At 36.7% G+C, this 27,644-nt stretch overlaps 1 protein-coding gene across 10 annotated transcripts in view; it reads right to left on the bottom strand.

The window, feature by feature from the left end:
* Window positions 1-786: 786 nt before the first annotated feature.
* Window positions 787-27,644, bottom strand: part of LOC125466310 (V-type proton ATPase 116 kDa subunit a 1) — a 52,802-nt gene continuing 25,944 nt past the window's right edge. For 6 of the 10 annotated variants that reach the window (XM_059638724.1, XM_048560649.2, XM_059638725.1 and 3 more), the window contains exons 6-22: window positions 27,247-27,350; window positions 25,629-25,755; window positions 24,311-24,393; window positions 23,847-23,940; window positions 21,860-22,072; window positions 20,907-21,057; window positions 20,645-20,784; window positions 18,816-18,976; window positions 17,988-18,078; window positions 17,130-17,248; window positions 16,076-16,292; window positions 15,690-15,797; window positions 13,434-13,541; window positions 12,401-12,418; window positions 11,422-11,539; window positions 9,938-10,109; window positions 787-3,818 (exon numbers count right to left, since the gene is read on the bottom strand). In XM_059638724.1, the coding sequence (XP_059494707.1) occupies window positions 3,725-3,818; window positions 9,938-10,109; window positions 11,422-11,539; window positions 12,401-12,418; window positions 13,434-13,541; window positions 15,690-15,797; window positions 16,076-16,292; window positions 17,130-17,248; window positions 17,988-18,078; window positions 18,816-18,976; window positions 20,645-20,784; window positions 20,907-21,057; window positions 21,860-22,072; window positions 23,847-23,940; window positions 24,311-24,393; window positions 25,629-25,755; window positions 27,247-27,350 (2,118 nt within the window). In that variant the 3' untranslated portion in view covers window positions 787-3,724. Of the gene's footprint in view, window positions 3,819-9,937; window positions 10,110-11,421; window positions 11,540-12,400; window positions 12,419-13,277; window positions 13,542-15,689; window positions 15,798-16,075; window positions 16,293-17,129; window positions 17,249-17,987; window positions 18,079-18,815; window positions 18,977-20,644; window positions 20,785-20,906; window positions 21,058-21,859; window positions 22,073-23,846; window positions 23,941-24,310; window positions 24,394-25,628; window positions 25,756-27,246; window positions 27,351-27,644 lie in introns of those variants that run through there. The other 4 variants (XM_059638727.1, XM_059638726.1, XM_059638728.1 and 1 more) reach the window with 4 other exon arrangements.

Here is a 27,644-nt window from a genome sequence, read left to right as displayed (position 1 = left end):
TTGCACTTCTGTAATTTTCAGATAAAGTGTTTTTTATGTATCACTTACAAATTTTATGAAGTATGTTTTTGAAAGCAAATATTCAACAAGTCACACAAGGAGGTATTAGGACAGATGGCTAAATACCTGATCATTTGCACATGCCCCTTCACCGCTGAAAGTATTTATTACCCCCTTGCTCCCGTTTCACCTGTCTGCACCAGGTTATTTAGAAGGGCATACTGTATACATAAGAATGTCGAACTTTGTACGCTCCAATAAACTTAAAAGATAAAGGGCTGTTTTATTCAACACTTTTAGATCTCGTTATCTTAATGCCATTTATAGCCACATGCCCATTTCCCTCCCCCAACATTAGTTTAATTTATAACAAGCTCTATTTGCATAGTTTGATTTTTTTTTTAAATGCTAGACATCTTGTGACCCAGAAATAGGACAACTTGAATAACAAAGGAAAAACATCTGTTTCTACGGATTCTACGAATTATTAAATTCTCTGCAACTTTTAAAAGAGTTCGTATGTAGGTTGTGCTAATACAATTAGCTAGAAGATGTTAAATTACAGACAATGAACATCTCTACTTGCATCATCTATAATTAGATGTCTTACATTTAACACCAAGAGTCACATATGCAATTATTACACTGCCATCAAGCAGTTTCAATACCACTGATATAAAAACAAAATCACTTGTTGAACAACGGGACAATAGAAAGGCAGGTGACCAAAACGACAGTAGATAGTACACTACTAAAAAAGTCAGAAAATAATTCAATGGCCATGAACATTTTTACATTTCACTGTTTTTATTCTATGTTTAAATATACATTGACATTATGCACAAGCTTCAATCAGATTGAAATTGTTTCTAAATAATCACATAAAGTGACTAAAGAACTTAGATTCAAATGGGCACACAATCACAAGCTGTAAACAGTCAAAACATGTAAACAAAAATCACAACAGCAAACAAGTATTAACAGACAGGTAGAATTCATCAGTTGTGGCTCAGCCATTCTGAAAGTACATACACAAAATTAGTGTAACATGCTGGCACAATGTTTGATATATTGATAGTTTGCTGTCAGGAGTTGCAGTCAGCTTATATTACAATATACATCAACCAGTACAATTCAAATATTCAGACACATGTGGATTGGTCAGTTGGCTGAAGGGCAGAATAATCTGCAAGATAGTCATGCCTTTATGCCCAAATCAGAATAGTACAAATAAGTACAAAGGGCGACTTTTCCTGACAAAAATTGCTATACACAAGCTTAACTACAATATTATTTAATGCTGTTTCGATCCCTTCTTCTACACCATAATGACATGAAACATGATCATTGTGCAACAGGTCAAAGGGGGTCCCAAAAACAAATACCTTTCTTTTTAAAAAGAAGTGGGCTTCTTCATACATTGTATTCAGGAGTATATCAGAAACTACAGTAGTATCTAATTCTAAAACCAAATATTGCAGCAAAGCAAGAAAATGAAATAAAGATTATAATGGTTCAAATGTTTCAAAGATATGCAAATATTTTGAGTGCAAATCATTTGATTAAATCAACGAGGACAAGTTTAATTTGGCCGTTGAATTTTGTACACAACACAGAGAAACACCATGCAAGTTACAATGGCAACACCATTATTAGAAGAGGAGAATTCCCAATGTTCAACATCTGTATCACGCCAAAACCAAATTTCATTACATGAAGTAAATGCCAAAGACAAAGATAATAAGGAGAAACATGTATTAACATTCAGTTAAATTAATAGTCGCTATGACAATGCAAAATTATGATCCAAGCAGAAAGACAAATCTGGATTAACTGACCATTAATGCTTAAGAGGAGATGTTTGATTTACAAAACCTTGAGAAGACACAATTCATTCAAATAAAATCAAGAAGATTGGTCATAAAACAATGCAGAGGCCAACCCAAAAATGGTGCCAATGGGCTTGTGGGTGGAACTGGTAGGGAAATGATATTTTAATCCTTTTAATATTCAAATACAAGTTAGCGTGACTGCCACACTGTACATCCCAGATGTACATTTGAGGAGTTTTCAACCTGTATGACTCTTAACTAAAGTACTCCATTAATTTGGTCATTCCAAAAATATAAAAACAAAACTTAACAGAGGGTGTTATAATTTCACAGAAATAACCCATAGCCCAGCAACCGCCAATAACTGCCATGACAGGCTTATTCAATTGATGCATTAAAAACTGTTCCACTTCTCTGCAGATGCTGCTGGGTTAATCATTATAGAAATCAAAACCATATCATTACGGATTTTTGGACTGGATATACTGTGTTCGAGTGGTCAATGCACAATAAATGAAAAATTCAGTATGAAGATTTCAACTTGATAATATTTTCTTGGGAATCTGGAGAGACAAAAAAGTGGCTCTGGGCTCATACCAACACCAAGAGTAACAACTATTCATTGATGGAATTCAGCTCATCTGCCCAATGTAAGGGTTGGGGGTAACTAATTTCCTGCAAACTGTATGAGTGTCTTAAAAAATTCCATGATAGAAGTTTAAAACTGAACCAGATAGAAGATGTTCTTTATTTTTAGATCTCCAAGAATTACCAGGGTCTCTAAGGCAGCTGACATGAATGGCTTTACAATTTTATCCGAGTCAACAAAATGTGTCACTCTCTCCCCACAGTACTCCAAATGTTCCCTTTAAACCTAGGTGAAACAAAGTTGAAACCTTAACTATAGGAGAAAAGTGAATGTGGCCAGAATTAAAAGTAAGTCACTTGGGTTGTGGGGAAGATATGGGATGTTTGTTCAGTCCAGTAACTGAGATACTGGTCTAAAGCATACAGTTCAAAGTGATTAACATTTCCCATCGAACCAGAGAGGGGGAAAAAACAAAACAATGTGAAACTGCGCAGCAAGCAGAACAATGCTCCTTCTAGTGCAATGCTGCAAAGTACTTTAAATGTCGTTTTAGAATTCCCTTACATTGCAAGATGATTAACTCTGGTTGCTAAGGTGGGCATCATGAATGCAATTCCTGAAAATCTTCTCTGGAGTAAGTTTAGCAACAACCGAAGTCACTTAGTCAAAATTAATACATTTCTATACATAATTGTGCTTTGTGCACTGAACCTTCACCCTACCCGATAGTGCCCACACATGGTCAAGTTTCCTATAACTGAATCGTAAGTTATATGTATCATAGTGTTTTTAATAAGTGGTGGTCAAGAATACCATCCCAATGTTGCATTCTAGTGCTCACCTATCTTTTCCCTGAAGACCAACATCTTGCCCTTCACGTCCCACAAAGTTAAATAAATAAATTTGTAGCTAGCTACAAGTCTTATCCTGCATTGTGTAAAATTACTAGGAGGTATAATACTGCAATACTGTCAGCTTAGTCCCAGCCTTTCCAAGACACAAAAAGTGAACAGCTTATCTATATGAACATGTTTACCGAAAAGAGGCAATTATACTCAAGAAACCATTAAGTGAACATCGAGTGGGACAAATTCAATTCAATGCAACAGTCATACTTCATAACTGCATTGATTCACACAAGGAAAACATTTGGTTTCAGTGCATGCAGAAAAGTATCAAAATCTGCTACAACTTTGCATTATGTTATAAAGGGCATAAATTACATGATCTATATGCACATCACAAACCACACATTTACAAACCACAAAGCAGACAGATCTTGAAACTTAATACATCTTCAGTTTTACTCTTCAAACTTTCCTTCGAGAATGCTTTCAAAGGAAAAGGGAACAAATTTGTAACCAGAGCCAGAGTAGAATTTATTTTGGAACTCAACCCTGTGAAGTCAAAAAGATATTCGTTAAATATCTCATAGATGGTAATGTTATGACTGAAAAAAAATTTAGATATCAACTTTCAATTATGACTGGCCAGAGAGCACTGCTTTATTATACTATTATGTTGTGCCAGACATGTAGCACAAAACAGACAGATGACCACATATTCAAATACAACAGACATAACTGTGCTGTGGGAGATCAAATATGCAAGTTTAAGAAGTTAATCTGAAATTCTGGCTGATGCCTCAGTTGAAACAGCGATGGAACATCAGGTGAAAATGAAAAACCATTAGAGAATGTAATTTAGAGGCAACTGACCAGAGCTGTTGTATAATTACACAGCGAAATGAAAAGTAAAATAATGCTAGGGGTCTCACACATTACCCGTAGGCCAATGAGAAACAGATTGCTGTCCAATTTCTCAGACTACGAATGGCTTGCTTTGAATATAGGGGCCCGAACTGATTCAACAACCAGGTTAGAAACCAGCTGGTGAAAAACAGGTTTTATTTCTGCTGATATCTCCAATATTGTGCAAAAACAAAAAACAATTTTTTTCTGGAAAGTTGACCCTGTCCATATGAACACTACAAATGAAGGGAAAAGTATTTGATCACAAAAGGATGGTTTCTTACATTATTGCAGAAAGAAATATTGATGTCATATTTCCAAACCACAAAAAAGCAAGACAATGTTAATGTTAATTAAAGGAAAGTAGAATCTGTTCCATAAAACAAATTTATTGATGGATCAACATGAAGGAGTGCAAATTCAATAAACATTCTTCCAATCAAAGATGATTCTCAACAACATGAAGGAAATTACAATACAGCAATTCACCTTGCAAAAAATGTTTCTGCAAGTATCAAGATACGCGTTTAATTAACCTAACGTACAAATCAGATTATTTTTATATAAATTAGTATCTACATAGATGACATCAGCTCATCCTCCGAGTCAGAAACATAACAGGAATGAGTATCACTAAATGAACTAATTACATCACCAAATGACAAAAAAGTCATCCCATAGACCTTTCTAGGAATTCAACTGGCAAAGGCATGGCTGCTTGAAGAAATGTTTTGGGTCTGGTGAAACACAAGCATTGCTCCAATAGCCAGTCACTCTAATTTCTACAAAAATTCCTGCAAATATGCAATGTAATCAATCCCTATTTTAGGAACAGGCTTGAACTCAAATAGTTACTTTACTATGCTTTTTTTAAAACAGTCATTCCAAAAGTGAATCAAGACCACTGTTTTAAAGTATCAAATGGAAGGTGCACTTTAGGCTTCACTGTAACTAAACTTTCATACGTGCAGGTAAAATAGAAAATGTTTCACTGATATTACAAACTCTGGAGACAACAGATAATTTACAATGCAGCCAGCAGACATTATGGTTAAAAATAAATCCCAGCTACTGTAAAAGCATTAATATGATTAACACAATTACTTTTGGACAGTTCATACTAATTATGCTTTATTATTCATGACTAACCAAACTTGTCCAACATGCATAAATGCACAAGATCTGCAAATTGATTGATAGTACAAGAAAAATCAAGCAACATGGGTTAATAGGTGGTACATTAGTAGAGCAAAATGTTCTTTTTTCTGACAACTGAAAGGATATTGAGCAAAATTGATTCAGAACTTCCCCAGATTAGTTCCCAGTTGGTTATATACACAGTAAGAAGTTTTCTGTCAAGATTTTAAAACAGAAGTTCTGGGTTTTCCAGTGAACCCTAACCCAATATATCCTCTACATATTGTAGGGGTTTGTAGGTTTATTTTTTAAAAAAAAAGCAGGCAAGGTCATAACAGATAAGGAATTTGTAGCCTTATTAAATGAATATCCCCAATTGTTGAGTGGTGCATGAAAAAGAAATCAATGGTAGAAGAGTAAATCCATGGGAGAAACTTATATTAAATCTGCCAAGATGGAAAACAAATGGTCTCAGAAAACAGTGCCAATGAAGATAGAAGCCTTTATGTCCTGGAGATTGGTCTATCTGCATGGTTTGAAATAAGCTGTAGAGAAGATAGTTAAGGTTGAACATGGCTATTTCAACCATCAAACTGCGAGGGCAACAGGTGTCAACAAATCGTTGTGAAATGTTTACTGAGATTTGTGAACGTTTAAAACTCGATTGATGTATTTTATAACTGCTCAGCATTATTCCGTGCAAAAGGTCACCAGTTAAAAGCTCACTGAAATAAGGCAAAAAATTAACAGAAAATGAAAGTTAAGTTATGCTGTACTTTTAGTTAATTACAGAAATCAGATCAGGAAAAAAAAAGTTTTTTATTTCACATATGAGAACTAAAAAAATGGTCATCTTATGAAGCCCCAGTTGTATCATTAATCAGCAAGGTTAGTGTTTAATTTGGAAGCCGGAAAATTGACAACGTAGTCTGTTCCAAAATGCTGAAGCAAATAGGCTGCTATAGCATAACAGACCGGAACAAGTTCATGAGATGGTATATCAGACAATTTTTTTTAAAAAAAGTAAAATTCAAATAGGATGGCAATACTAAAAATGATAGCTGACATTTTAGTGCTTTTTTAAAAAAAATCTATTCAGTCAAAGCTTCTATGACCAAGAGGACAGATGTAAATCATGTTACTGATTAGCTTAAAAGGGTGATTCGCTATAGTTCTTAATATTCTTGTAACATTTTAGTTGCTTGCTTTAATGGATACAGTCAGTCAATCATTAGTCTCAGAGAACATGGCCACAGATTGTAACTGCTTCAAGCAGACTGAACTGAGTTACTGAAGCAGCAAACAAGATGTACGGGAATAACTAAACACACTTCATTGAATGAGTTACCTGTATAATCACCGTTAACAACCAAAATGGTTACTCTAATTACACAATACTGATAAAAACAACAATGCTGCTGAAATGTTCTACCCAGAAGGTTAACTAGGCCTATGAAAATATGTCCAAGGATAACTCCATTTAGGTTATGGTCTAAAATAATTGAGATTCAGCTCAACTATAACTTCCAATATAACATCGGTTGTTGGGAAGTTTAAAACAAGAGCTATTTTAAAAATAACAAGGTGTAGAGCTGGATGAACATAGCAGGCCAAGCAGCATCAGGGGAGAAGGAAAGCTGACGTTTCGGGTCTACAGCCTTTTCTGGAGGAGGGCTGGCCAGAGAGAGCTCATTATCAGCCTCAGGAACCATGTGAAGAAAGCAGTTTAATTGACAAAGTTTATTTTGAAGGGCCTTAAATTCAGAAAAAATTGCTTGTCGTAGACATCAAACATAAGGATTATCAAGGCATTCAGCACAAAATTAAGAAATACAAAACAAGTACCCACGTTCCAAGATAAGATGTAGAATTGGAAGAACACAGCAAGCTAAGCAGCATCAGAAGTGCAGGAAGGCTGACTTTTCAAGCCTAGACCCTTCTTCAGAAATCGGGTCTAGGCCCAAAAAGTCAGCTTTCTTGCTTGGCCTGTGTTCATGCAGCTCTACATCTTGTTATCTCAGATTATCCAGTATCTGCAGTTTCTACTATCTCTATCCATGTTCCAATTCTGTCCTGTGCTAAACCATCAGATTCCTATCTGGGTGATAGCAGATCTGTTGAATCTGGCTATAACTAAACAGAGGAAAATGGTGATGAAAAAGAAAGTGGTCAGCATTTCCACTCATTCTAACAGCCAGTAAGTTCCTTCACGGAGATGTTCAGAATTTTATGGTACAATGATGATAACGTGACTCTTTGCATTTGCTTTACGAGAGCTAACCACTTAATCCAAAAACTGAATTAAAAGTTACTTATTCTAATATATGACAAGTTTACATTTGAAAAATAATAATGACTCTGTTCTATCTATAAAAAAATATTGATTTGTACAAAATGGTAGCCTCCTCCAAAGCCACGATTCTCATCTACGGACATACAGTGATATGAGGTTCAGCTCTCCCATGGGTCAATCCTGCAGTTGGTTCCATCTAGGCTCCTGCAGAAAAGAATCACATACAGTCCCCGTTGCTATCTGGAAAAGAGAATTCCAGGGACTAACAACCCTCAGAAGAAATTCCTTCTCATTGTCATCATTAAATGTAGACTTCTACTGTTGAGACTTTGCTCTGTTGTTCTAGATTCCCCCAGAGTGGGGGAACATCCTCTCAGTATTTATCTTGTCAGTGTACAAAATTCTGTATATTTCAATTAGATCACTTGGCATTTTCTGAACCATACTGCATTTAGGCCTATCCTGCGGAGCATAAGACAATTCTTTCATCCATTGAATCAGCTAAGTCTCGAAATTATATCCAATACAACTATACTCTTCCTTAAAGAAGGAGTCTAAACAGTCTACACAGTACTTCAGGTGCAATCTCAGTCAGGTCCTGTAAAGTCATGGAAATACACGCATGTTTTAAACTTCATTCTCCTTGCAATAAAGGGCCGAAGCCTAACATTTTATTTGCCTTCCATTTGGTTATTGTACCCTCCATATGATTAAGTGTTTATCCTCCCAAGCATTTACATTTATTAAGATGGCTAAATTTCCAACCAACATTGATGGTGATGGAACTCTGTTGGTAGGACAACGAAAGATCAAAGGGATGCCTTTTCATTTTGCAAAAGGGACAATCTGACACTATGAACATTAACCCCTCTTGCTAGCCTAAATCGGAGTGTCAAGATTCTGTGGTTGGCTAGTAAAGCGAACAGAACACTCATCATAAAGCAGAAGTTAACGTCATCAGCTAATGCACTCATTTAGGTACAAATCAGAATTGGATTAAGTATTAGAGATAGTAGGAACTACTGATGCTGGAGATTTGAGATAACAAGGTGTAGAGCTGGATGAACACAGCAGACCATGCAGCCAAGGGCGGGCCAGACCCAAAACACCAGCTTTCCTGCTCCTCTGATTCTGCTTGGCCTGCTGCATTCATCCAGCTCTACACCTTGTTGTTATCTGGAAAAAGTATGAGATCCCTTTGTAAAATTAATGATTAAAAGGTGTATTAAACTGCAGTTTTGGATGAACCAATTCCATCATATTTGATTTTTGAGGTTTAATCTAGTGTATAAGACTAGACTGTTTGGTAAACCTGCCAATACCAGTGTTCAATACTGCAGTTGGGCCTCTTCCTAGTTTTTCTCATCCAACACTAACATTATCCTCACATTTTCTCTTGTCTTGCACATCCTGATAGTTGTGGATGCAACTAAAAGAAAACAATCACTTCAAATCTTTCTCTGTCATTGCAAGTTTCACATTCTTACCACTCCTTCGGCGAAGTTTCTTCTGAATTTTCTTTCAGATTTCTCAATGACTGTTTACTATTCATTGCCTTGAGTTATGCCCTTCCACGTAAGAAACATTCTTTATTCATTCTATCAAAAACGTTTGTAATTTTGAAGACTTCTATTAAGTCATCTCTCTGCTTTCTTTCCACAAAAGATTTTAGCAAGGTTTTAAGAACCAAATAAGTTATAAAAGCAAATCAAAATCTCTGGCCAGACTTGGGTTTGGTACCTCAACTGAAATCAAAGGCGATCTTCTAATGTTGGCCTGTGTTCAAGACTTCCCATTTATATATTTCTCTTTTGATAATAGGATTATCGACCCGCAAGTGCAAGCAGCTTGCCAGTGAATTTACCTGTAACCCCAGAATAGCTTCAGAAATCTGATTATGTATGTTTGGAAGCAACAAAACCAAGCAGGATTCAATCTTTAACATATATAAATGGACTTTCCACTTAGGACTGTTCTAAGATTGTCTGTATTGGGTTAATTACACATCCAAACCGCTTTTCAATTTAAAATAATGTGCACTGTATGAAGGAAAGTTGTTGTTTAATGCAAAATGATTTCCAGCTGTTCTTTTTTCCAGCCTATGAATGGAAACCAAATGGAACATCTTCTATTTTCCTGCCCAACTTATATTAATTCCACATAAAACAAAGGATGAGCCGAGAACCACCTTAATGTTGATAGTATGAGATCTACCATTCATTATATTTTGTCAGCTGTTCTAACAGGTGAAAAACTTTTTTTGTTTTATAAAAAGGCTTTACCGAACATGACAACTCCCATCAGATGGAGAAAACATTGGGAAGTAAGCTCTTACCAGTGCAAACGAAGAGCATGCAGAAATGCAGAAAGACCCTCCATGATGAGGAGAATTGCCACTGTCAGCACAGCAAAAGCAGCAAATATGAAGAACAGGAGGAAAGATCCACCAAAGCTGTTTATTGACAGTCCAATGTGCATAACCATGGTCCACAAAACTTCAGAGAGCTCTGAAACAGGTAACATTTGATGAATTTTAATCAGCTTTAACAGATTTGTCTCAAGTAAAAACCATTAGGCTAGCTACAAATAACAGCTACAAACTACTGACTTTAAAAAAAGTGTAACCAAGGAAACACAATCTTGTATATTTTTTGTATGGATTAATTTAAAATCTCCAATCTTAACTTAAAATTCAACTTTAAATAATTTACCAGACATAAAAAAGTTGCACTGCTCCAGATAAGACAGAATATTTGGAATATTTGTTTTTCTAAAGTCAAGATTTCAGCCCATCTACTTTTGCACAGGGTCATGGATCTATCAGTACATTTTGTCCTTCACACTCAAAACAGATTAACTGCACTCCCTATCTATGGATTCAGCTCATGCCAACATTTATACTTGCTCTGCATGAACTGCCATCAGGTTTAAATTATGGCTGACTTCCATTCCCCTTAAAGGATTCATTGGCACTAATATTCAGGTTGAACAAAATGCTCGCTGCAGAAAGTCATGGAGCCAAGCATTCTCCCCACTGGACTCTAGCAGGTGTCACATTGTCCACTGTGTTGCATTTTGCAATTATCCCTTCCTTGGAAAAGTACCTCAATTTGAACAGCAACTGAGTTACAACAAAAGCCAATTCTGTCAACATTTCAAATTGGTAACAATCCACAGGGTGACGATACCACTGGTAAGAACTACCCTACAAACAGAAATTCCTTTTCTGTTGAAGCCAACTGTTGACGATCTTTTAATCAAATTGCCTGCCAATTCATTCCCTTTAAAAATAAAGAAACAAGCAATTAAATTCTGAACAAGCATTGGCAGTCCTAGTGTCATTGACAAAATTCAGTAATAGCAATATCAATATTTAATCACAACCATATGAAAACAACTCAGCTTTTTCAACATTTCCTGCCTGCCAAGCTAAAAACAAATTCACTGATAGCACATTTGACATTTCATACACTTGATCCTCAAAGTTACATCTCAGTCAGAATGTTGGGGGTTCAGGCCATTCCTGGATTAAAGTGCAAATAAAATGAACATTCCAATGCAATAGGAAAGAGATCTGCCCTGTTGGATTTGCCACAAGAGACAAATAACTGGCTAAAGCAGTTATTAAGAACTGAGGGAATAACTCAGTCACCACTAACAGATAAATTTGGAATTAATGCAATTGTGTTTCATGCCTCTGGATTAGGGCAATAGAGCAGAAAACTGAAATATATGAACATCACTCGCTCAGAAATCCATCTCATCCAGTTTGAAACAAGTGGTACTTACATATAAAATGTGCAGCTATGTTGTACTTACGTGCATGAGCCAGACTCAGCGCCCACAACCGCAAGTAGGAGGCAGTATTAGAAACACATCCCAAGCAGTACTCAATGGTATGGATGGCCTGATGTACAGCAACATCACCAAAGTTAAACTATGAGTAATAGATTAAAAGAGAGGTCTCAGTGTAAAGTAACAGTAGGATTTAATACTGTTCATATGCAAAACAGTATTAATTCTGATGTTCCAAAACATTACTAGAAAACTGAACAATTGAATATGGAAAGTGCAAATATCCAAAACTTTATTTTCAGCTGAAGCCTGACTTTTCTTTTTAAAATACTACTAGTTGGGAGTGTGGGGAAACAGTGATGAAATTGGAAATGCTTTCTGATAATCGGCATTTAAGTCAAATAAATTAAATGACTTATGAAACGTCCAATGGACTTCAATTCAACCTCAGGAAAACACTGCAACTGCACACGTTTCCTGCACAGCATTCTCTGGGTCAGTTGTATTGAAATGGCAACTTATGCAGGATTGTGTGTCTTGGGCCCACACACATTTTATATGGAGACTGCCTAAAACTTAACTTCCATCAAGATTATAACCAATAGAAAATTACCGTTGGATTCAAACATGATCCTGCAGTGCACAAAAAAATACAATGACAACTTCACAAAGCAGCTTCATGTAGGCTTGTGTTAGGGAATAACAGTATAAAAATTACACATTCAAACAGCTTGACATTCCTAAAGCGACACAGAGCTGGGAGAAGTGGACAGAAAATAGACAACATTAGCTGGTCTTGTTAGGAGTAATGTTGAGACAGAAGTGCCTAAATCACCTTGTAGTTTAAATGTAGAATTTTCATGACTGATATTCAAAGTTTGTCATATTCCAAAGCATTTTGTACAATTAAAAAAAGTTACTGACTGAGCCAAGTAAATGGGCAATGAAATCAACAAGAGTGTCTAGACAAACACTCAAAAGTAGGCATTAAGTGCAGCCTTACCAATTCTTCCACAGTGGGCTTGCAAAAGAAGTTACATGTTTAGTGCCGTTAAATGCAATAAGAACATGAATGCATAGTTAGCAATTATTAATATTCATGTACAAGGAAAAAGCACATCCATTTTTATTGAAAAATCACCAAAATTGAATCTCTCAAACAGCACCAGTGATTTAAAAACAATCTGTGCATTTTCTGTAACATTAGGGTCAAAACGTTCCTGGGTTTTAGGTTAAAACCAAAAAAAGGGAGGCAGAAATGGAAAAAAAAAAGAGGAGCTTTATCCACTAGAATTAAAATAAAGATTTCACAGAATTGACAGAATCACTAATTCTTACAAGTGACACTAAACCTTCAATACAAGTGGAATACAAAATAAAAAAATAAGAACATAAAGGTCAAAGTTCCATTCGATGATAAAGCCTAAAAAAGGAAGACTTCACAGCATTTTCAAAGTAACTGCAAATCCAAACATTCTTTAAAATTATTTAAACAAATAATAAAACAAAATTGCACTGAAATTAAAAACACAGGTTTCATACAAATAAACACTTAAAGAATCATGATGCTCACATATTTTAGCAAGTTAAATAACTTTTTTGAATTTAGAACCAGATTAAGATTCACAAACATGTTATGAACAATTGCAGTATCGCACTAATGCTGGGCAACAATGCTCAGATTTACAAGGCTTATCCAGGCTTTTCAACTCAGTAAGGTAATTAATGGCTGGCATTACCCTGCCCCAAAAAACAGCCATGAGACAAAAAACAAATTCATTTGCCAGGCAAAATGGAGAACAGTTAAAATATTGGATCACCTCAAAAATTTTAAAAACGTCATTAATGAACTATATACAACAATACATGTCTTCAGGTACCTGTTATTCTTCAATATGTACTGACAATTCAACGAATTCTTCTGCAGATTATAAGCTACAGGAACACCATAAAGCTAAAGACCAACTTCCTTGTGAGGAAACCTAATTCTGCGGAAAAAAAAACAAGGTCTAGTTAATGCATCATGTTATACTTACTTCCTCTCCATCCTCCGAATGGGTATCAAGCTGATCATGTTGGATTATCTCAGCATCCTCCTCGGTTGGTCCATTCCCAACTCTTATTCCTCCAAAGTTGTGTGTCCCCTATGAAACAGGAAAACAAATTTGAGATGTGGCAAAAATTCAAATCAAACTTCTAGTCACCAACCAATCTTTCTATAGTGCACTAAAATGCTAACAGACATAATTCGTTTTTCCTTTAATACAGCCAGCACTTATAACTAATTTGCTCTGTTAAATTTATCTGTCACTCAGAATCACAGAATCCCTACACAGTGTGGAAGCAGGCCATTCAACCCATCAAGCCCACACACTCACTCAAAGGCTTTGCCCCCAAACCCACCCCCCTATTCCATCCCTGCATTTCCCACCCTCAATACAATGAGCAATTTAGCATAGCTAATCCATCTGACCTGGACATCTTTGGACTATGGGAGGAAACACTAGAGCACCAGGAGGTAACCCACGCAGACACAGGGAGGTTGTTTGTGTGGAGTTTGCACAGTCACCCAAGGCAGGGATCAGACCCAGGTCCCTGTCACAGCTGTGCTAACCAGTGAACCATCGTGCCACCTCTTCTTCAAACTTCCTCTGTTTTACTGTTCTGTTTGCTTTCAAAACATAACCTGAATCTTGTTGCAACCTGAATAGTCTTCTCCAGCACCCAACTCAATTCTCATAGTGACCTACTGATATCTTTTCAAACTTTCTTATTTATTTTCTCTATTTCCTAGAGTCTTTTTCAGAATTGAGCTAATGATGACAGTACAAGGAAGAGGACGGGACCCTAGACTGATATCTACACTCCAGACTTGGACCAGTGCACATTCTTTGCCCCACAGATCTGTTTCAAAGCATTTAAAAGTATTTTAAGTTGCTTCATGAAAATCAACAATTCCCAGGAACCACTGACATGGTGAGAGTGATATAGAATTAACATAGCCATACTAATAATATGTGGTCCAGGTTAGTGACCATCTCCAACAGTAAAGGATCCAACCACTTTGCATTGAAATTCAATTACTTTGAATCACTGAATACTTATCTAGACTCAGGGTTATCATTGATCATAAAAATTGAACCAGACCAGCTACACAAGTATTATGGCCACAAAAACAGATCAGAGACTGTAATTCCACAGCGAATAACCCACCTCCTGATTTCTTAAAGTCCACCATTTATAAGGCTCAAGTCAGTCACGAATGTAACATAATACCCCTTTACTTGCCCGGATGAGTGCAGCTCCAATATCAATCAAGGCGGCCAACATCACCCACAGCGAAGCAGCCCACTTGACTGGCATCAGGTTTACAAATTCTCACTCCACTGCTCAAGCACAGTGGCAGCAATGTGCACTATCTACTCTTTATTTTGCTTTCTTTCTCCCAGTCAAACCAAAATGAATCACTTCATGCTGCTGTTTGTTGAACTTCATCTGCCATTTGTCTGCACAATCTGCATCCTTTTTAAGTTTGCCACGATCCCCTCACCACGACATCGTATCATCTGAAAATTTTGAATTTGTGCCCTACAAAGTAAGGTTTCACTTAATATTCACCAAGAAGTGCATGGATTTCCCAACACCAATTCCCAGCAAACACCAGTACAATCTGTTCTCTATATGAAAAGCATCCACAAAACCGTCACTCAGCCAATTTCATTCTTAGGTTGTCATAAAAGCCCTACAGTGTGGAAGCAGGGCTTTTGGCCCACCAAATCCACACCAACCCTTAGAATAGCATCCATCCAGACCCACCACTCCATCCTAAAATCCTGCATTTCCTATTGCTAATCCACCTAGTCTGCACATCCCTGGAGACAATGGGCAAATTAGCATGCCCAATCTACCTATTCTGCACATATTTAGACTGTGGGAGAAAATTCACACCGATACAAAAGAGAACATGCAAACTCCACAGAGTGTCAGCCTAGACTAGAATAAAACCTGGGTCCCTGGCACTGACAGGCAACAGTGCTAACCACCATGCCACCTTCTACACAATGAACTATAACTGCTCAAACCTGTTGCATGTGATGTAATCAAATGCTTTCTGGAAATCTACATAAACCACGTCAACAGCATTTTCTTCATCAAAACACTCCAGCAATATAGTTAAAGGCAATTTGTCATTTTGTATTTTACTGAACCATGCAGTTTCTGCCATCTGCAGAACTAGAAGATAAACACAGAAATGTACATGTGAATTTAGAAACATGTATTAAAAACCTTACCAAATGTTTTCTCCGCAAATGTTGATGGCGCAGTACCAGTGGTTTCACCACAAGCATGCATGGAACACACAGCAAAGCTACAATCACCAAGAAGGACTGGAGACCTCGCTGTTAAAACAGAAGACCTAATGTATTACTACACTTTGGTGAAAAGCTAATAGTTACAGCCAGCATATATTAGGCCGAGAGGAGATGAAATTTTATTTCAATGATTCAGGATAACCTATCTACTGGTATACAGAAAAGACAAGCCCAGGTTGCTTTAAAGTATCATTTGCAGACTTTTTGAAATGGGATTTCAATTAATAGCTGGCAGCAAATTAATCAAATCTGTTTATGTGTTCTTAATCCTTGTACAGAACCTAAATTTTCAAGTAGTTACGTACCTGTCCTTTATACAGATACTTCATGGTTTTATCATTGTAACTGAATAGGAACATATTGATGAAGTGGATGAGAAGACTGGGAGCATCTTTCGACGTGCTAGCATCATAAGCAGTCCACTTGTAAAAGATGAGGATGACAAGATAGCCAAACAAACACAACATAAAAATTATTTCGGGAATAAAGCTAAAATAGATGTTCAGTGGCTTTTTGAAATATCTATGAATAAAAAGAAGAAAAAAAACCGTTAGAATTGGAATTGAACAATTTAGCACTTCAACAATGTCTATTCTTGCATGCAATTGACAAGTACCCCATAAACTGTTTATCTCATTCAATGTGCCTAACAATTAATTTAGTTAATACCCCAGCAGGTTAAAACATTATAGTGGACCAAGAGATAGCTACGTACAAGACCATAAAACATATAGAGTAGAGACCTACCAAGTCTACTTCACCATTCAGTGAGATCATGGCTGATCTGATATTCCTCAACTCCACCTTCATGTCTTTTCCCTACAAGTGTCAATTTACTCACTGATTAAAATCTGTCCATCTCAGCCTTTAATATACTTAGTGTATGTGTGACAAGGGAAAGCATTCTATGGTACGACAATAATAGTATCAGGTTGTAGCATTGTTGGTCAAATCTGAATTTGAACTTCAGGCATCTAAAGAAACAAAATTAACCTTTGTTTCTGATCTCCAAAGTTACTTATTTTTAATATACACAACATACCACAAGTGAAAGTTTTGTTTTATATCTTGTGCCTTTCTCAACGCTAACTGAAACTTTGTAAAGAGCCTTCAACTGCCAAAATCTTTCCCACATTAACATTGTAGCGACTGAAAAAGTGTGTCAGTAACAGCTTAAAAGTGTAGCTCACTGGCCCATAGTTTCATCTAGCCTTCAGATTGTGCTAACTGCAGCATATTCAGACATCAGATCTCAGATCCAGGAAATTTACCTCAAAGAAGGTAAAAATTCATGTAACATTAGATAACAGTTGCTTTTCCATACTTTAGAAACTTAAACTTGCCTTAAAAAGTACTCACATGTGATTCAGGAGGCTGAGAGACACTCCAAAGACCATATGAACAACACCCAATATCACTGACATCTTCATTTTAAAGGAGTTAAGAAACGTAAGTTTGTTTGTAGCAATATTCCATATCTGAGGGGAGTTCATAACATACAGGAATATTAACCTGGCAGCTACACTCATCCCTTAAAATATCACTTTTCAATCAAGCCATTCAACTAATCTACAATTTTTAGAAGTTAAAGTTTGGAAATACATATCAGGAAGCAATTTTCTTTTAGCTTTCAAAAACAAGGATGTGGTTTACTGGAATATTAGCTTTCACAATCTTCATACACTAAACTATGATGTGCACAAATTGAATTCTGTAATAAGCCAAGACTTCTATTTAAGCAAGATAATAAAATGTGAGGCTGGATGAACACAGCAGGCCAAGCAGCATCTCAGGAGCACAAAAGCTGACGTTTCGGGCCTAGACCCTTAGGCCCGAAACGTCAGCTTTTGTGCTCCTGAGATGCTGCTTGGCCTGCTGTGTTCATCCAGCCTCACATTTTATTATCTTGGATTCTCCAGCATCTGCAGTTCCCATTATCTCTGACTTCTATTTAAGCACATGGGATGACCAAATCAAACAGAACCATTAACACATTATAATCCTTTTTCCATCTGACCACAATCAAAACATACATTTGAAGTCAAAAGGTAAGTAATACAAAAATAATTAAACACTAATTCAATCGGATGCCTAACTAGGTATTTAAGCATTCTAGCCCTATACTTCTAAATGTACGAACAGTTAAAAATAGTGGCAGGATAATCTGTTTTTTTTTGAACTGTGAAAATTCAAAAACCAAGCAAAGAATTAACTTACGGGATCTATTCCAAAGGGGTATGGCCCATTAAAGACGTTAGGCTGAGCAGGGTCCAGCTGAAGATGTTGATTACCTTGAAGGGTTTTGTCCCTGTGAACAGAATGTTATTAAAATATTATTAAATCTAAACCAGCATTGATGTAATTTCTAACTGATCAATGCTGAAGCCAGAGAGATAAGAATTCCCAGAACAGGCACACATAATAACAAACAAAAATAGACAAGAACCAAGGATGCAGGAAATCTGAGCCAAAATCAAATTGCTGGAGAAACTCAGCAGCTCTGGCAGCATTCGTTGAGGGGAAGTAGAGTTAAAATTTCAGGTCCAGTTACTCTTCTTCAGAACAACTTTCCATCTTGAACATATTCAATTTCACAGCTTTCTAGGGTGCAACATTCCAAAAATTAACTCAGCCGAGTGAATCTTCCTCATCTTAGCTCTAAGTGGCTTGCACCATATTGAAACTCTCTCTGCTGGTTCTAAAACCCGTAGTCAAAGTGTTATCGTATATCTATCCTGTATGGCTTTACACTTATTCACATTGTATTCCATCTGCTACATCTTTGCCTACTCACTGTGTCTATCCAAACCTCCTTGAAGCCTCTTTGCATCCTGCTCACAATGCAAATGCCCAACTAAGTTTGTGCTTTCTGCAAGTTTGAGTGTGTTGCATGAAATCCATAGAGTCAATGTACTTGATTTTCGCATCATATTTCAGCAATGCATTGTTTCCTAGCATAAATATACTTCATTGTATCAAAGAATTCATATGAAAGGAATTCGAAAATCAACACAGCAATGTTATCTTGGTTATACAAAAACTTACGTCCAGTTTCCTACTGGCTGAAACATCGGTCTAACACTCCATGACGAACCAAACATGTTGAGCGTCTTTGCGAAGCAGTCATTGTATATTAGGCCAGTATACACAGAGAAAATCCCCATCAGTAAAATAATGTAGCGACCACTGAAGACAGTGCTGAAAATCTATTAACAATAAATTTAAAATAAGTTGCCACACTGTTGCACCAATAACAGACAGTGAATTCCTTTAACATATTAGCAATTGTGTTCACTTAGTGGATTAAATGAAGCTATTTCAAGACTGAAGGTGCTAAAAAAAACCTTACCCATTCACCACATCACTAGTGTCTCCCTAACTCCTTAGGTAGATTACACACAAGACTGACCATCTGTCCAGTACACCTCAAAATTGAAAATACTCCAAGATTAGAAATCTGCATTCCTTTCTGGGCCTAGTCTATGTACAAAATATATCCAGCCTCAGACCTTCTTCTTATCATTGATATTACACACATGGGTTCCGGTCACTTTTTGCTCACCTCATTCCTGCAGTACTACGATCTTTAACTGGCAAATTTTAACACTAAAATTGAAACACTTGTCAGTCCTCAGCTGGAGTGTTGTGTACAGTTCTGGGCACATTATAGAATTATATTATTAATGGATGCAGGCAGAGTGCAAAGAGTGGTCTCCAAGAATGGTTCCTGGAACGAGAAACCTCAATTAAGGATAGATAAAGAAGCTGAGACTACTGTCCATGGAACGAAGGCAAAGGAAAGTAAGAATGCAAGCAAGCAAGAAAAAGAGAAAATCTGATACAGGTTTTCATAATCACAGGCCAGCCGGAAAGGGTAGCTAAGGAAAAACTTTTCCGCTAACAAGAACAAAACAGCATAGATTTCAAATTATTTGCAAACGCAGCAAGGGGAAAATGAGGAATATTACATTCAGCAAATAGGGTGTTGGAATGCACTACCTAGACCGTGGAGGAGGCAAGTTCAATTCAGTCATTCAAGAGGGCATTGGATATGTAATAATACACAAGGATATGGGGAAAAAAGCAGGATGTTGGCACTAGGTAATGACACACATTGAATGAGCCAATAGCTCTTTCTTCTGCACCGTAATGCTCAAATTAAATCCAGAGAAATTGGAGTTTCTGCTGTTAATGTAGAAATCAGAGATGATCCAATAAAGTAGGAAGCAATATGAAAGCAGAACAAGGTATCAGAATTGAAGACAGGAGGCAGAACCCCACTTAAAAATCAGAGAATCAAAACAGCAGGGTTATAGCAGATCGACTTCCATTTATATAGTGCTTGCTGTGTATTCAATATCACAAGATGGTACACACCAGCATGATCCCAAAAAGTGAATGCTGAGCAATAAGTAAATATTAGAGTATGTGAGCAAAAGCTTTGTCAAAGGAGTTGCGTATTAAAGGCTTATGTTGCATAAAGCAGCAAAGTTTAGAGGAAGGATTTCAGAACTTAGAATGAATCGTGAATGCAGTGAAACACACCTTTTGTGTCACTGCAATAAATTTATTTTACATGAAGAGCCTGTCAAGTATGATTTAAAACAAAAGCACATTAAAAAAAAGCTGTTATTTCTGAGTAGTTCTAACTTCCCAATGCCTTTTTAAAGGAAGGGTACAGAATGATAAAACACTAGTAATTATCCAGTTGCTACAAGACATGAATCCTTAAAAATTTGTTAATACTCCCGGCCAATAGTTGGAATGTAGTCCAGGGTACTTTGGGGTAACATCTAACACGAGGAAATTGCTATCATGTTTTAAAAGGCATAAAAATCCCCAACCAAATTGCCCGCTACTTAAAAAAAAAATACCTCATTTTCACTTTTCTGCGACAATATGCGGCTCTCTCTCAACACCATCCACACAGCGAAAGCAGTCATCAAGACGCCATGGCCAAAATCCCCAAACATAACAGCAAAGAGAAAAGGGAAGGTAATAATTGTGTATGGAGCTGTAGAAAACAAACATAATTAGAACATTAACCAGTTTATCCTTAAAATAAATCAGAAAGTCAAGATTACAGAAAAACGGATGTTTTGACATGAAACATGTCTGTCCAATGTGACTTCTTACCAGGATTAATTTCTCTATAGGTGCCAATTCCATACGCATCCACAATGTTTTGAAAGCCGTAAGTAAATTTGTTGGTTTTGTTGTAAGTTGGAGGAGTTTGGTTCGTTTGCATCCTGTTCAAGATAGATGGGACTGTTGATCCACTGCGTTCCTGAAAGTAGAAACTTCAGTACAGAAGCCGACTAAATATTTTTACACGAACTGAAGCTAAATTAGAGTGGAGAAGTTGGGGGAGCTATTGGGTATCTCAAATGACTACCATGCTTAAAGGGCTAACTATACATTTTTGCAATACTATAGCAGATTAACTTCCATTTATTGTGCTTGTTGCGTATTCACTATCCCAAGATGGTTCACATGAACATTATCCCAAAAAGTGAACACTAAACAATACACGTAAATATAGAAAGGTTAAACTTTCCTACCATTTTCATGACAGGAAATGGACACTTTCTCTCCATTAAGTTCCGTGAATGAAAATAGTAGCACCAAACAGATTCAAGCTTGTGAATAAAAATCAGGGTTTAAAAACGCCCAGACCTTGCCTCATCTTTTCGTTCCTTTTAGAATCTGAGATTTTTCATGGAATTTATAATCACTTGGATTTGTCACTTACTTGGAGTGTTACCTGAGATATAGGAGTCAAGGCGATGTAATACAAAACAAAAAAGGGCAGGAAATGCATGGATCATCAACTGCAAGTTCTCCTCCACGTACCATCTTGACTTAGAGCTATAACCACTGTTCGTTCACTGCCACTAGATCAAAACCCTGGAACTCTGTCCCTAACAGCACTTTGTGTACCTGCATCACATGGATGGTAGCGATTCAAGGAGGTGGCTCACCATCTCATTCTGAAGCGTAATTAGAATGGACAACAAATGCTGGTCTAGCCAACAACTACCACATCCTGTGAAAAGAAAAAGGACTTCTGAATTTCAGAGTTCACTTACCGTACCCCTGCGGAGGGCAAACTGAATTGAATCCAAGTCAGTAACTGGACACCAGACTTCAGCAATTAGGCATTTTTGAGTTACGTCAATATTACAGAGGTTAAGGGTATGATAGATGGCCTTCATTTTTCGTACTTTAATAAACCATACACGAATAGTCTTTGCAGCTGCCTGCAGAACCCTCTGACGATGATCCTCAGTCTGATTTAAGACCTGGAGAGGACAAGTATGTTTATGAAGGAGGTTCACATTTACAGAATTTCTGTATCATACTTCAGTAATGGCCATGTGTTTTCTCCATGCAATAAGTTAGAGCTTGTGGTACACATGGACAGGGTAAGTGAACAAAGAAACCAAAAATCAATTAAAAAAGGAGAAAAAAAAAATTGAACATAACCTAACATTTATATTTCACATATCTCCAACAATCCACTCCAAGTTGATTTTTCAAAATAGCAAAGGGTATTGCTAGGTAAACCTTTCCCTTGGTAAAACAACACATTTGTATATACTGGCCGATACAAAAGCAAAATGCCACAGATCGTAAATAAAAATAAGCACTGCTAGAGAAACGCAGCAAATGTGGCAGCAACTGACAGGAACACAGTTAACATTTCAAGTCCAATAACTCTTTTTAAGTTTCAAAGAAATGTCTTAGGACTTGGAATATTAACTTTGTTTCTATCTACACACACTCACACTGCCACAACCTGTTGAGCTTCTCCAGCCTTTCCTGTTTTATTTCTGGCCATAAAACGAACAAACTTTATACTTTAAAAACACAGAAATCGCCTTGTTCTTCTCAAATTTCTTCTAATCTGGTTATTGAGACAGAATTCACAATAGAACAGAAGTTATCTAAAACTTGCAAAATTGACAACAGAAATATGTTAAATTTACACTAACATTTAATGCTTGAATGACTGGGTTTGACAGTAACATGATGACGACGCACACAGACATGCAGTATAGTTTCCAAATAAACTTTCAATTGGCAAACAGCCTAAATTAGGGGCTGAATGTCATCTGAAATGCATTGGTTGAAAATTCCCATACACAGAGCTGGTGAATTAATTCTTAAAGCACACAAATATCTCACCAATGGGCTGAATAATGGGATGGAATAAAGAAGAATTAGGTATTAATTTTAGCACTGCTTTTTCAAATATTCTGAGTAATACCAAAAAAGATAAATGTAAGATAGTTCAAAATCATAACTTGAAACAGCTTGTAACTGGCCAGAAAGCAGGTTATATTAGACTTCATACTGTATAGTATCATAGAATTAATTAATCATGTTGTTGGCAAGACCACATCTTGAATAGCGTGTTCAGTTTTGGTCTCCTTAAAAGGTTGTAAGTGTATTGGAGGCAGTTAATAGAATGTTTATTAGACTGATATTGAGAGTTATCTTATAAAGAATCAGCAAGTCAGGCTGTACTTGTTTCTGCTGGAGTTTAGAATAGTGAGGGGTAATAAGTATTTATAAAGGATAACGTGGCATTGATGGCTCTAAGTGTCAAAGATCCTGACGAGTCTTCATAAAGGTTAATGTGGAAAGTGTGTTTCCACTTGTTCACCAGGCACTGCTTTAAAATTAGGGGTCACTTTCTCAGGACAGGGACGAACAGGACGTTCTTCTCTCAGACAGTTGCACAATTTTGTAACTCTCCTCCTCAAAGTCATGGAAGCAGGGTCATTAAATACTTCAAAAACAGAGGTGAATAGATTCTTGATAGGCCAGGGAATCAAAAATTATCAAAGGTCTTTTGAATTGGACATTCACACCAAAAGATCAGATGCACTCTTATTGAATTTCGGAGCAGGTTTGAAGGACTGAACGACATACTTCTGTTTCTATTTCGTATGCACGAATATTTAACCTTAAAAGGGAAATGCAAATACCACTTGCATTAATATCTTGGAAAACTTTATATAAAAATTGCAAAGCAATTATGAAGTACAAAAGTACTGACAAATACCATACCATTTGAAGATCATCAATTCGTGTGTTGACACCAGCCAACATTTCTTTCCTTTCGTTAGGAGTTTCTGGGCAGGGATAGAGGGAGGCTCGAAACCTGTAAGAATGTGGTTCTCAGTAAATTGTTATTGCCAGTGTTTTTAAGTACCTCATTCTTCTTCCTGCACACCAGTAATGTCTGCAGATTACCAGAAAATCCTAGATCACTTTTGAACTTCAAACTCAGCTTATCTTATTTTGAAACCTAGCTAAAGTAAATAAGAAAATGTATAATATTCACAAATAAATAATCATATCTATCAAGTAAAATGATCAGTTCTTCCTAAACAGCATAATGGTAAAGTCATGGGATTAATAATCTAGTAGCTCACACGAATGCTTCAACACTGACGTGATGGATAAAGGGTTAACTGTTCAGTCAATGGAAATCATTGCATATAAAAACAGGAAAAAAAAATTAGTCTCACCCTTCACAAATTTTCTTCACTCGATTTTTCAACTGGTCACCTTGAAAAAAGATGATGAAGACAGATTTGTCTACTTGACCTCCCTGAAAAGAAAACAAATATTAATCTCAACTCCCAGTTTTACCAGGACAGCAAAACTGTTAAAAATTAAGCCATGCTAAGATTTGCAAACATTTTTGAGACCCTGCCATTGTGAAAGGTCAAACAAGAGGAAAGTTGCCTGTTCTGCTGTATCAGAAGACAGTCATTATCTGTAGCAGTTGATGGTATCAACAGTTTTTTAAAAAAACTTGTGGACAATACTGACAAATGTTGGTGCTTAACCCTGGCTGTTAAAAATTACAATGTGATTAACACCACAAATTTCATCCAAACTATTGGGCATGAAAGGTAATTCAACTTTTATCATTAGCATCATTTTCAATTGACTATATTGCTTCATAGTGTGCAGCTATTTAAATCGCTGCCAGGAGCATTATTACTTTTAGCATCCAAAACAAAAATCCAAGAAATGTCATTAGCAGCAATAATTTGGTTTATTATTATGCTGACCATGGCTCTACCCTGACTAATGCTTCTCCTGGCATTTGCTTGTGTACTTAAAAGATTAAAAACAGCCAAATGTAACTCAACCAGTATCCAAATATCTGTATGCCTTCCACTGTCATCACTGTGTACACCTTGGGCACTTAACAGTCTACATCTCAAATATTTGCAAACCTACTATATAAAACAGTCATGTGCTTAATATATAGTCTCTTAAAATCTGTATTACTTGAGTGAAGTCAATGGCAAAAACAATTAACTATCGCACATGTTTAACAGGATCAGTAGATTCAACCTAACATTCAAGCAGAATAGATTAAAAACTGCAGAATTTTGACAGCCAATACAAATTTGTTCTTAAACTCAAAAGAAACCATATAGCTAGATCCAAGAAGAACTGCCCATTTTGACTCCTGGCTATACATACTACATTTGCATATATTCTCCCAGTCAAAAGATAACAAAGTTCAATATTTCCAGAGGTACCAACCTCACGAGAAACTAAAATTGCAAGCGCAATTATTCAAAGTTTACATTCATACTGCCACATTCTATAGACCTGGTAGTAGGGTGACAACTTCCGATAAGTGCCTGCAATGGTCTTACACTGGTTCACCCCTGTAAAACTGAGAGTTTGAAATCACTGGATTTCAAAATTATTCTATAATCAGCAACGTAAAAGAATTAAACCACAGGAGTACAGGCTTTTTTTTGCTGTTATGGATTGATTCTTGAGTTATTTATTTATTAGAATTTCACCCAGGGAACTCACAGCTACAGGATCCTCCAAGGGGTTTTCAATTTCAGCTTGGCGTAGAAAGACATTTCCTCTGCACACACGCCACAACATCCGTTCAAAGGTAGGGATCCTCTCTCGGTTTATCACTCCAGCCACAAAGCTGTAGATAAAAATATGTGCAGTCATAAACCTGTTTATCTGCACAAGCAAAATACAAGGTGCATTCCAGTGTCATGCAAAGACTATGAAACAGGTCAAACAGACCAATGTTTTGATATTTTTAAAAATTTCTCCAATTCACACAATTAGAATTATTCAGTTTGATTTAATTTTGAACAAATTCTGACAAGGTTTTCTGCATAAAATACTCAGTTGGACAAAACAAATTTGTGAAATTTATCTTTAAACATACTGTTCTTATGAATTTCAGAAATGCAAGCTTATTGCTTAGTTTCACTTTATTTGAGAAGGTCTTTCAAGTCACCCCCTTCTTAAAAAGCACATGCTATAGCATTACCCATGGGGACAAATCAGCCTCAGAAACTGAATTATTTTCAAGCACACCAAAACCACAGAAAAACAAAGTTTTAAAAAGACTCAAGTGACCTAAACAGCAGTTTTCAAAACAGCAAAATACTTACATAGCTTTGTAAATTGAACAAGAGTTGGAGCTTTTTAAAACATATTTCTGATATTAAATACAATAAATACTGTTTCATTTTCTTTAATTTGGCAAGAAAACCCATCTGGATTTTTTTTTAAAAAAGTCGTCCCAACATGCATGACAGCTGAAAACACACTGAATCAGGAAGCAAATTCTTAAAGCACCAATTACAGTCAGACAGGTGAACTGAAGACTCACTATCAATGATCACCTGGCCATAACATCAAGCAAGCTATTTCAGGTGTCTTATGATAGATGCATTAGAAACACGCAGGTAACTTTCCCAAGTCAAAGCCTCCCAAGCAACTGAAAATTAAAGACAGGCTGAGGAAACATAGGCAAATAGGGTTTGCATGGTTTTCTCTCCCTATATCCAATCAAATGGAAAGTATATATTTGGGAGGCAATGGCCTGGTGGTATTATCACTGGACTGTTAATCCAGAGACGCAGATAACGTTCTGGGGAACCAGGTTCGAGTCCCGTCACAGCAGATGGTGGAATTTGAATTCAATAAATTATCTGAAATTAAGAACCTAATGATGGCCATGAATCCATTGTCGACTGTTGGGAAAAAAATCCAAATGGCTCACTAATGTCCTTTAGGGAAGGAAACTGCCATCCTTACCTACTCTGGCCTACATATGACTCTAGACCGACAGCAATGTGATTGACTCTAAACTGCCCACTGGGCAACTAGGGGTGGGCAATAAACATCCCCTGGTCAGTGACATCCTCATCCCACGAATGAATATAGAAAACAACATAAAAATTAATCACAAAGAAACTGCTTTAAAATGTTTGAGTCTACTTTCAAAATCAAAAAGGTTGTCCCTAATTTCCAAAGTCATCTGAACTCATCTCGTTGGCCTGAAGTGCAGGCATACAATCAGAGCATCACAAAGTGAGCAATTTTAGCAGAGGAAATTACATTTCAGCTTCCACAGGAAGTAAATTATAGATTAATACTAATTAACAAATTAAGTTACCCAAGTCTCAAGGGGGCACCGCGTCCCAGCTCACTTGGCTCCAGCAGGGAAGACGATTCCTCCAATAGGTCTGGATCAGACATCTGCTGATGATGCAATTCAGCCTGAATTCACAAATCAATTAACACACTATTTAAACCAGTTAGTGGCATGCAGGGGTACCAGGAGCCAGGAGAAAAGATAAAACCATAACTGCAAAGTAAGTGGCCACACAAAAAGAAAGAAAAAAAAACCCACAGTCAACATTGAAAACAATGGACTTTGAATACAGAAATGCAAGCAAGGATGTGTAGGAAAATTAAAAATGACTAATAGAATCATTCGAGCTGGTTCTTGGCTATGGCTGAAAGACTCGGGTGAGAAGATCAGAAAATTGATATGAAGTTGCCAAAACATAC

Source organism: Stegostoma tigrinum, chromosome 31 (assembly GCF_030684315.1).
Source record: "Stegostoma tigrinum isolate sSteTig4 chromosome 31, sSteTig4.hap1, whole genome shotgun sequence".
NCBI lineage: Eukaryota > Metazoa > Chordata > Chondrichthyes > Orectolobiformes > Stegostomatidae > Stegostoma > Stegostoma tigrinum.
This window is presented reverse-complemented; position numbering and strand designations above follow the sequence as displayed.